An 11965-nucleotide genomic window follows, 5' to 3' on the forward strand; every position below is an offset into this window, starting at 1 on the left:
AAATCAAATATAAGTGATTGTGCATATGATTAAAATTAAGAATTTTGGACATATTATATTGAAATGTGTGATTTTAATTGGTTTATTTTTTTGTTGAGTGTAACATGGGGCCCACGATTTGAACCTCTTTTTACTCATATATATAATTTAATTACGCCAATTAATTTCTTAATTATGCTTCCAATATTTAATATTTTTTGGTTGATTATAATAAAGTTGAATTGTATTTCCTTTAGTTATATATCATATGATATAAACCGAGACGATTTATTTAACGACCACCTTATGTATAGATTATAGTATTTAATGTTAATGATGTATAAATATAAATATAATTTTACATTTTACATGTTGAGATTACAACCAAAGTTCTATGGTTAGATATGGTGAAGATGGTGGGTATATAAGTGGGGAATCGTATATTCATTAGTATGAGACGTTTTGAGTCAAACCAAAAGTAATGTAAGGCGGGTTTTTGTCATTGTGGAGATACGTGGTGGGTCGTTGTCCCTAATAAGTGATATCAAAGTCAAGCTTCACTTTGTTCGATTGCCGAAAAAAAATATGTTCTGTTGGTAGAATCATCAGTGTCATCTACGCGTGTACACGAGTTTAATTGGGTTGGGTTGGAAAAATCTTTTGAGCTGGCCCGATTGAATAGAGTTCACAACCCTAGTAGTAGCCTCGAAAAATGACTACTTGAGGAGAGGCTCGCTCGAAATGAATTTATTTCTCGTTCATCTTTAAATATTAAAAGCGAAAAAAGAAAAATTTCCAAGAAAGAAAATGGAGAGAAAAAGAAGTATGAATCTTTAGGATTATGTAATGTGAATAAATACACATCACAAATTGGAGAATGCAAAAGCAAAAGCATTACAAAATTTGAAGGAACATGCGAAAAAGAAATTGATTTGTACAGAAAAGTCCGAATCGGACGGAAAATGACAACAAAGTGTGGCAGTTTTCTTGAGAGAGAGGAATTGAAGGCTTTTTAGAGAGCACTGAGCGTGTGGGTTCTTTTTCGAGAGAACTTCTTCGTTTTTAACCTCTCTGACCATCCGCCATCGTTGTTCTTCACCCGACCTTCTTCTTCTTCTTCTTCTTCTTCTTCTTCTTCTTCTGGGTTTATCTCCATTTTCTGTGCGGTGGACGAAATCGCTGTGGATCTGTGATTTTGAGAGGGTTTTTGAAGATGGGTTCTGCTCGATTTAGCAGACGCAGGACCGTGGAAGCTCTCGTCGCCATTTTTTGCGTTTTGGGGATGATTTCTCTGTGCTGTTCGGCGAGGATAGAATCGGCCTCCCGCCAGAAGCTTGAAGTGCAAAAGCATCTCCGGCGCTTGAACAAGCCTGCTGTTAAAACCATCGAGGTTCGTTCTTATTCTGCCTCTCTCTGTTTTCCATTTAAATGGGGTTTTTCTCTGTTTGGTTCCTGAGAAAATGCGAGAAGAAAATGTAGGGAAATGCTTTGATTCCTTTGTTATCTCAGGAGCCAAGTATATATTCTACTTTCTTTCCCCTTTACCAAGCACTGTATAGCATATAGCATGTTCTTCCATGGTTAAAACTTCTCTAGAAACTTATCAGAATACAAAACAGAGGAGTTTCTTGGTGTTTATTTTCATTAAGTTCCTTGAAATTGTTCTCATTCTTGTTCTAATGGTTGAATCAGAGCCCAGATGGTGACCTAATAGACTGTGTTCACATGTCTAATCAGCCAGCATTTGACCATCCTTTCCTTAAAGACCACAAAATCCAGGTGGGTTCTTGTTAAAACACCTTCATTACCATAATTTTCCCTTCAAAAACTCACTACTCTGTTCTTCAGACAAGGCCAAGTTATCATCCAGAAGGGCTATTTGAAGAGACCAAAGTAGCTGAGAAACCAAACCCAATTACCCAACAATGGCATGCTAATGGAAGGTGTCCTGATGGCACTATCCCCATTAGAAGAACCAAACATGAGGATGTTTTAAGAGCAAGTTCAGTCAAAAGATATGGAAAAAAGAAGCATAGATCAACGCCAATACCCCCCAGGTCTGCTGAGCCTGATCTTATCAACCAAAGTGGTCATCAGGTAATCATCATATAGCTATCTATCTCTCATGTTCTTGTTTCTTCAGCGCTGATTTCTTTGTTCTTTTTGGGCTTGTTTTTAGCATGCAATAGCTTATGTTGAAGGAGATAAGTATTATGGAGCTAAAGCAACCATGAATGTGTGGGAGCCTAGCATCCAACAGCCTAATGAGTTTAGCTTATCACAGCTTTGGATATTGGGAGGCTCTTTTGGTGAAGATCTTAATAGCATTGAAGCAGGTTGGCAGGTATCATTATGAACATTATCTTCATGTTACTGACCAAAAAGTGATTGAAATTATTAAATGAGGAAGTTTCATATCTGTTGTTCTTCCATTGTACAGGTTAGTCCTGATCTCTATGGTGACAACAACACTAGACTCTTCACATACTGGACGGTGAGCCACGAGCCACGAGCCATGTATGTTCGAACATTGTTTCGTTTGCTTACCTTTTTCTTCTTTTCCAGAGCGATGCTTATCAAGCTACAGGCTGTTACAACCTTCTCTGCTCAGGCTTTATTCAAATCAACAGCGATATAGCAATGGGAGCGAGCATCTCTCCCGTCTCGGCATACCGAAATTCACAATATGATATCAGTATACTTGTCTGGAAGGTATAAGCCAAAAGAAGTTCTTTTTCTTTATTCAATAGCATGAAAATGATAGTACCAAGGAAAGATGGCATGTGGGGGAATCAGCTTAGGGTTGTTGTCCCAATCCCAATTGATTGCTGCTCTAGACAGTTCAAATCCTTTGGCCATGTCAATAAATGTGATACTGATGTGTTGGGTGGGGGTGGGAGATGAAACAAAGAGCCATTATGGTTCTGATGCTGCTAGGAATTTCTTGGCCTTAACCCCCATGACAGTAGCTGGGCCTTGGTCCACAAAAAGGATTATAAACTGATACACTGTACCTTTTGAAACCAACTCATTATAGGAGCGGATATTGTCCTCTTTGGGCTTTTCCTTTCGGGCTTCCCCTCAAGTTTTTTAGAACGTGTATGCTAGAGAGAGATTTCTACACCCTTATAAAGAATATTTCGTTCTCCTCCCCAACTGATGTGGGATCTCGCAATTCACCCCTCTTTCGTGGCCCAGCGTCCTTGCTGGTACTCATTTCCTTCTCCAATCGATGTGGGACCCCCAAATCTACCCTCTTTCGGGGCCCAACGTCCTTGCTGGCACACCGACTCATGTCCACCTCCCTTTGAGGCCCAGCGTTCTTGCTGGCACACCAACTCGTGTCCATTCCCGTTCGGGGCCCAGTGTCTTTGTTGGCACACCGACTCATGTCCACTCCCCTTTAGGGCCCAGCGTCCTTGCTGGCACACTGGCTCGTGTCCACCCCCTTTGAGGCTCAGCCTCTTGGCTCTGATATCATTTGTAGCAACCCGAGCCCACAACTAGCAGATATTGTTCACTTTGGGCTTTCCCTTCTTGGCTTCACACCCTTATAAAGAATGCGTCGTTATCCTCCCCAACTAATGTGAGATCTCACACTCCACGTCTTCATACCCGAGTCTCTCAAACCCTTTTCGATATCAAAGCTTGTTGCGTATCAACTACTCGTTTTCATCGATTTTGACATTACATTTACGTAGTGATTGATTTGTGTAGGATCCAAATGAAGGGCATTGGTGGATGCAATTTGGCAATGGTTATGTGATGGGGTATTGGCCTTCATTCCTATTCTCATATCTAGCAGACAGTGCCTCCATGATAGAGTGGGGAGGTGAAGTAGTAAACTCAGAGCCAAATGGGCAGCACACTTCAACACAAATGGGGAGTGGGCATTTCCCAGATGAAGGGTTTGGGAAAGCAAGCTATTTCAGAAACATTCAAGTTGTTGATGGATCAAACAATCTAAAGCCCCCAAAGGGCATTGGCACGTTCACAGAGCAGCCTGATTGCTATGATGTTCAAACAGGCAGCAATGGGGATTGGGGCCATTTCTTTTACTATGGAGGACCTGGTAGGAACCCTAATTGCCAATGAAGCTGAAATGACCATTTTGCCCTCCTCCAACAAGGTTTTCTCTCACTGTAAACTACCTCTTTTAGGCTAGGTGTAGGGGCTATATATGACATTTTGTCACCTTTTTTTTTTTTAGAGGAAAAAAATTCTCTCCATGTAAGTGGTGGGGGTAAGGGAAGTGTGGCCCAGGTTTCTTAAAAGCCTGAAAGAAACATGGCCTTTTGTTTAGGACTTGATGATGATGATAATGGTGAAGTGTATTTTATTAGTTTGTTCACTATACTCCTCGCTCTTGGAGTTGCTTTATTAATGATGAAGAATGGATGGGTTTTTGATTTGTTCTTAATGTGATTTGTTTTTATTGTATAGTTCATTTCATTTATTAATAAGGGTTATAAACCCCCTATCCGTGGACATTCCAGAATTCACCGTCACGTCATCAGTGCAAGGGTACTTTACCGTTACATGAGAAATAATACTTTACCGTTACATGAAAAATAAGAGTAACACATGGTTAGAGTATTTTAAAAAATACTTAGTAAGTCACCCTAATGTTAGGGTTAGTAATGTAATCACACACAAAATGATCGGTCATTTTCTTTACAACTGTAACATGACCTTGGAGTTTTTTTTTTAGTTCTTGGCAGGGTTGGATCTGTGGTATTTCCCCACGCACGGCCCACTCACGTATACATGCCTCCTGGGCCTGACTTAGTCGGGCATAATGCACTAATGCTTCACCGGGTGCTACAGAAAAGGAAAGGCTCGCATGATATTGTGACGAAAATAAAACACCAAAATTATGCGTCTGATACTAACATAACACAACGAGGAAGTCTCCCGATGCACATAACATACATACATGCATGAGATTCTTATGATTTACATTCATAGCATAACATTAACATCTTTTTCCTTTCATTCATGACGTAGTACATATATGCATGTATCCATGGTAAACTTAGAGTCACGACTAGAAGTAGGACACATGCCAAGCACGTGCAGGTAGTTACTTGGGTCGAGACGTGGCTTCGGATCGACAAATGGATCGGGCTTCATGCGTTCAGTCTGGGCTTAGGTCGTGTTGGGAATAAACTTAAATAAAAAGAGTAGTTTTAATTTTGGTTAATTTTAGTAAGCTTTGAAACTAAGTCGTTGGAGGAAAGGGCAAAAAAAAAAAAAAAAGACGAATAACTATTTCAGGAATGGTGGGAATAGTGGGTTAGAAAATGATGGCACATGGGATAGCCATTTTTACTTTATAAAACCTATAAATTTAGTTTGTTTCCCGGGTAAAAGCAGAGTAAGGAGAGCAAGATAGCAAAGAGCAAAAATGTAGGGAACAACAGGTACAGAGTAATAGAAAAGATTCTTCAGAATTCTTTGTCTCCTTGTCTCTCCCCGCTCGACATCTCCTTCACAGTTTTATGAGTGTTAGTTTAACAAATTAGTATTAGAGTGAGCGTTTATTTTCAACAAATTGGTATCAGAGCCGATGACGAATATGATGGGATAAATGCCACTACCGCGATTAACGAAGACGAACTACGAGAATCGGAGCATCCAAATGAAAGCTCTTCTCGATTCACAAGACGCATGGGAGATGGTCGAAGAAGGTTTCGAAGAACCGAAGGATACCATGGGTTATACGGCAGCGTAGAACAAGGTGCTAAAAGAATTGCGATCAAAGGATAAGGCAGCATTATACATGTTGTTCCGGGCTGTTGACGACTCGGGCTTTGAGAAGATTGCAAGAGCAACTACTTCAAAAGGAGCGTGGGACACTTTAGAAAAAGTGTTAAAAGGAACCAACCGAGTCAAGCAGGTGCGTCTCCAAACTCTTCGTGGCGAGTTGGAGAGCATGAAGATGAAGGAGTCAGAAAATGTATTTGACTACATTACGTGTGTACAGACCGTAGCAAATCAACTAAATCCAAACGGAGAAATGTTACCCGAGACGCGGGTTGTGGAAAAGATCTTGAGGTCGTTAACTGACAACTTCGAGAATGTTGTATGTGCGATAGAAGAGTCAAAGGACCTAGCGGCGTTCGCGATCGATGAGCTCACCGGTTCTCTCGAGGAACATGAACAACGTAAGAAAAAGAAGGAAGAGATACTCGATCAAGCGCTTTAGACTAAGGCATCAATAAATGATGAAAAGGTACTCTACTCTCAAAATATTCAAGGTAGAGGTCGTGGAAGTCGCGGGAATGGTCGAGGTGGTCAAGGCAATAGTTATGAAGAAAATTATAAGGAGAAGAGACAATCAAGTCAAGCAAATTGGCGTGGGAGAGGACGCAACCAAGGACACGGTCAAGGATATAACTCCAACATCTAGTGTTACAAATGTAAAAAATATGACCACTAAGCAAATAATTGTAACTTCGACAGATGTTACAATTGTGGCAAAATGGGTCATTATGCAAGAGATTGTCGAGCCGAGGAAAAGGTGGAAGAAACGATCAACCTAGCCTTGGATGACACAACAAACGGAGACATTCTCTTGGTGGCCCAAAATGAAGAACTGAACACAAAAGGACACGGCGGTGCGAAAGACGATGACGATAGACGTGAGGCGGTGGAACTTGTTGGAAATGAGGTGATGCGCAGCGGATGTGGCGAAATCCTGATAGCGGATGTTGACTCTGGCAATTCGGAAGACAGTGTCGACGAAAAATTTGCTGAAGGTTTCTTCGAAGGAAAAATTAGCGGAAGTAAAAGGAGAGAGAGTGAGAGATTCGCTGATAATGCTGAAGACTCGATGTTTTTATTTTACTTCAGTTGAACGGTTTAAATAACAAATCTAATTACAAAAATAGAAAAAACAAATATACAAAAATAGAAGAAGTGGATGAAGACTTCGCCCAAATTGCCAAAACAATGGCTCCTAGAATCACGCTTCTCCATTCGCGTGAATTAAGATGTAACTAAATAAGGCATGGCTTTTATTTAACAATCTCCTCCTAAAAGCTATACCTTATTATTTGAACTCCGATCTTTGAGCGTAGTTCTTCGAATTTCACTCGCGCCAGGGACTTGGTGAAAATGTCTCCAAGTTGTTCCTCTGTTCGGATGAAATCAATCTTGATGAGCCCTCGATCTGCACATTCTCGAATGTAGTGGAATCTGATTTCTATGTGCTTGCTCCGGTCGTGCAAAACTGAATTTTTGATTAGGGAGATCGTAGCTTTGTTGTCTACGTATAGCATTGGTGGATCGCTTTCTCTCCCGATGAGTTCTTCCATTAGTCGTGCAAGCCAGATCCCTTGTGTTGCTGCCATCGAAGCGGCGATGTATTCTGCTTCGCAGGAAGACAAAGCAACCACCTTCTGTTTTGTTGATTGCCAGCAGATCGCGCCGCCTGAGAGAAAGTAGATCATTCCGCTGGTGCTCTTACGATCATCAACGTCACCGGCCATGTCACTATCACTGTAGCCGACCAGCTTGAGTTTCTCCTTTCCGCTCCCTGCACAATATCTCACACCCCAGCCTCTAGTTCCGGCTACATAGCGCAGGATGCGCTTGACAGCCACTAGATGCTCCTCCCTAGGTGCTTCCATAAACCTGCTCACATAGCCAACAGAATAAGCAAGATCAGGACGAGAGTTTACCAGATAGCGCAGACTCCCGACAATGCTGCGGTAATTGGTGGAGTCGACTGTCGTCATAGTGCCGGCCTTCCTTAGTTGAAGTCGGGCCTCCATTGGCGTCCTGGTAGGATTACTGTCCACAAGCCCAGTTGTGTCTAGCAGCTTCCTCGCGTATGCACTTTGGCAGATGGAGATGCCGGAAGAGTTCTGTTGCACTTCGATGTCGAGGTAGTAGCTGAGCACACCGAGATCGCTCATCTTGAAGTTTTTCGACATCTCCTTCTTGAACCTTCCGAGGACTCCCACGTCGCCTCCAGTGATTATGAGGTCGTCGACGTACACTCCCACGATCAGTCACTTTTTGCCGTGGCCGTACGTGTACATGCCATGCTCAGAGGCACAACGTTTGAAATTCAGTGACAGTAGGGTACTGTCGAGCTTCGCATTCCAGGCTCGTGGGGCTTGTCGAAGCCCGTAGAGTGCTTTGTGCAGGCGCAATACCTTATTAGGGTTGTCGTTATCCAGGAAGCCAGGTGGTTGTCGAACATAGACGGTCTCCTTCAACTCTCCGTTAAGGAAAGCAGACTTTACGTCCATATGGTGAACCTCCCAAGAGTGATGTGCTGCAATTGCCAGCAAGAAACGAAAGGATTCTAACCTTGCTACTGGTGCAAATACCTCTTCGAAGTTCACTCCTTGCTTCTGGACGTAGCCCTTCACCACCAGACGAGCCTTGTGCTTCACAACTTCTTCTTTTTCGTTGCGCTTCAGTTTGAAGACCCATTTGAGCCCTATGGCTCGCTTCAGTTTGAAGACCCATTTGAGCCCTATGGCTCGGTGTCCCGGTGGCATATCCTCCAGACTCCACGTCTGGTTCTCAGTGATGGATGTCATCTCCTCCTGCATTGCCTTCCGCCAGCACGGGTTCTTTTCTGCTTCGGCGAAGGTGTTTGGTTCATCTGCACTGACGGCATGTAGTTCGGCCACTTCCTCGAGCTCGCGCGCTGCTAGTCCAGGTGGTTCACCTCCTCCCACTAGGTCATCCATCCTCCGGTACCTAGCCTCCAGATCAGTATCGTGATCGGCATCCAGCGTCGAATCCGCAGTCCGTGGTGTTGCGAATTCCACTGGTTCAGGTGGTGCACCTGCTGGCAGCGGTGACGTCTCCTGATGCTGGGCTCCTCCTTCTTCAGGCTCGGTGACGAGGTACTCCACCGTGAATTGATTTGGATTACGGTCTGCCTCGATCACGTCATTCCACTGCCAGAAGGTGCTTTCGTCGAAGACGACGTCGCGAGACAAGTGAGCTCGCCCCCCTACAGGATCATAGAGTTTGTAGGCCTTGCTCCCGGGTTCGTAGCCGATGAAGACGACCTTCAACCTCCTGGGATCGAGCTTGGCGAGATGGGGACGTGTTACCTTCATGTATGCTTTTGTTGTACCAGGCCTCATATGGCGTCTTCCCGTCGAGGCTTTGGGTTGGTGACCGATTGAGGAGATAGACAGCCGTCATTACTGCCTCTCCCCAGAATCTCCCAGGCATCCCGGTCGTCACCAACAATGACCTCGCTGTCCCGACAATGGTCTGATTTCGGCGCTCTACCACTCCGTTCTGTTGGGGGGAGTAGGGCGCCGTTGTATGCCGATCTCGTCGCAGTACTTACTGAAACTTGCCGAGGTGAATTCTCCGCCTCGGTCTGTGCGCAGTGTCACGGTCCTACATTCTTGACCGTGCGGCGTCGTGATCTATACATGCTCACGACCAGCCTTAAGGGGAATTAAGCCCCATTATATTTTTCGCCCCGGCTTTGTGGCTTCGTCGGACCTTAGGCGAGGTTTGCCTTCGCCAATCGAACATCGCTTGTGCGGAATCCAAGCTTGTTCAACCACACACGCCGCCTGTGCGTGTATGTTCAATCATCTGCGACACATCCGACTTGCCTCTACGCTAGGCCAACGCATTCGGCACGGCCTTGCCTCTGCTCGGGCCAAGGTCTCTCAATACAACGTCGCATCTCGTCTTGCCACCTCGATCCCCATCGACAGGGTCCATATGTCTTGACGCCATCCCGAGTCTCGGGATGTCGTCGCTCATCATAACTCGTTCGGTCATGCCATCGAGAATGGGCCCACGTGTCGTTCATCTCATCGGGACTTCCCGAACATCCATCCATCCGGGTTCTATCGAGGCATAGGCCCTCCCGTGCCCATGCCGAGTCATTTGCGGATACCGTACCGGATAGCGGGTGTATGTAGCAACCTCCGACACGCGGGCTAGGGCGCAATACCGGCACACCCGTGCCGTCCGGTACTGTCCTTCAAAAACCCATTTCCCCGAGACACTCGTCTCGGCACGCTCGCCCACACTGTGACACACGTATGTGCCACAGGGTAGCTCACTTAGGCCACAGGGCCCAGGGGTGGTGGAGAGCTAACACCATGGTACCCCCTATAGTACATTTTGAGCCATTTTCATTCTACCAGGAGTAGACATGATTTTCGTGAGGTGTCATACGGTGTCGTGCATTGTCCGTCCAATGTCCGATTGACACCAAACTTGGCGAGCATTCATATTTCATATGGACGGACTTAACTCCCGAACCGCATGACCAAATTCCTTCCGAAACCTCGACTTTTGAGGTTAAGGCCCGGGGCCCTACCCGGCCCTTCAACAAGCCTATCTTGTCCTTCATGTCTATGCTGATGTCTCTGTTATGCTTGTGTCTCAACATGTCTTCAATGCCCACTTTGCGTGGTGGTGTGTTGGATGATGCATCGTCCTCCTCGATCGCATCATGGCATTCTTCTACGTTGGCCCGCATATGGCCGGATGGGCGTCTCTTGAGGGACGCCCCTTTGCTTGTCATGGCGTGAGGGTCACAACCTACTCTCTTCATAGTAAGGTTGTGACATTCTCCCCCACTTAACTTAGTCATCGTCCTCGATGACTTACTCGGGTCACAATCATATTGCGGATTCTGACATTCTCCCCTACTTGATTTAGTCATCGTCCTCGATGACTTTCTCGGGCGCGTTCGCCCCACCCATTGTGAAGTTCTCCCCCACTCAATCTCGGCATCGTCCCGATGACGATCCGACTCTTTGTCTGTTGGCGACTTGACTCGCTGGATTTGGTTGTGCTTCAGAAAAATCTTCTATTGTTGAGCACCTGACGATCTTTTGTCATAATGCTCTCCCTGCTGACGTCTTATGCCAACTTGGGACAAGTTCGGGTGGATGCTTCTGACTTCTCTTTTGTCAGGTGGCACCACGTTCTGACTCTTGACTTGGTCAGTTGTTGGGTGAACTTGTCCTCACTTAGGCTTGTTCCTTTATCTACGGCTATCCCCATTCGGACCTATTTCTGTTGTTCGCCCATCTTGGACTCGGCCACCGAGACTCGCAACGTAGACGTGACTCTTCAGCGTTTGCCATAGTTGTGGGTGAGGCTGACTCTCTTTGCAGACACTCACCAGACAAGTATGGACTTCAGAGGGCACCTTTTGCCCTATTTTGGCCAACTTGGCCCCAGTGTGTGCATCCTCTTTGGATCACATAAACTAGTGCACCCCTCGGGGTGGGGCTCGCAAGCCCAGTCGCGACACTCTTTGGTCGCGACCACTTCTCCTGTGAATTAGTTCACCCTTTGGGGTGGGGCTCGCAAGCCCGGCCGCAACACTCTTTGGTTGCGACCACTTCTCCTATTGAGCAAAGTCAACTCTTTGACAGTCTCTCCAGTTGTTGGCGCTAACTTTCGGCCAACTCTTTGTATTTTGTCACATCATGTGACTACTGTTGTGCGTGAACTTCCAGCTTGTTGCTCACTTCTCGAGCGGATACTGGTCTTGACATCTGTTGGTGGAGTCATCCACCCTAGGCACAAGGTGGTGACTCAAGGAATACACATGTGCTCGTATGTCCGAGCACCTTTACGGGGTGAGAGACTTATTGATGTTGCTCTCCCCCGCTCGAAGTCAGCTGCCTCTTTGCAGCAAAGTCGTCCCCCCATAAGGACTTACATTGTATACGGTTTCTGCACTCGGCCGACGCTTGTCTTCTTTGACTCTCGGCTTTTCTGCTTGCAACCACTGACACTATTCCTCTACTGTGAATGGTTCTTTGGAAGGCACCGTCATGGTGCTTTCTGTTTTAGCTGCCTTGTCTTACTTCGGAACTGCAAGCTCTTGTCAGGTGAGCTTGGTTTTGCTTGACGGGTAGATCTTCCCATATTGAGGTGTCGACACACGACACTAATGAATTTCGGGTAGTCTTGGCTTCAACCCCCAACTGATTATAATTCTGACCGGCAACTGTCCTGCCCA

At 45.4% G+C, this 11965-nt stretch overlaps 1 protein-coding gene across 1 annotated transcript; it reads left to right on the forward strand.

The window, feature by feature from the left end:
• The first annotated feature begins 879 nt into the window (after positions 1-879).
• On the forward strand, positions 880-4395 carry LOC111461828. The gene is made up of 7 exons (XM_023105516.1): positions 880-1369; positions 1672-1758; positions 1828-2076; positions 2159-2323; positions 2420-2473; positions 2545-2691; positions 3697-4395. Exons 1-7 carry the CDS (start codon positions 1193-1195, stop codon positions 4072-4074), a joined length of 1257 nt encoding a protein of 418 aa, XP_022961284.1. The 5' UTR covers positions 880-1192; the 3' UTR covers positions 4075-4395.
• Positions 4396-11965: the final 7570 nt, after the last annotated feature.

This window comes from Cucurbita moschata, unplaced genomic scaffold (genome assembly GCF_002738365.1).
Source record: "Cucurbita moschata cultivar Rifu unplaced genomic scaffold, Cmos_1.0 Cmo_Scf00025, whole genome shotgun sequence".
NCBI lineage: Eukaryota > Viridiplantae > Streptophyta > Magnoliopsida > Cucurbitales > Cucurbitaceae > Cucurbita > Cucurbita moschata.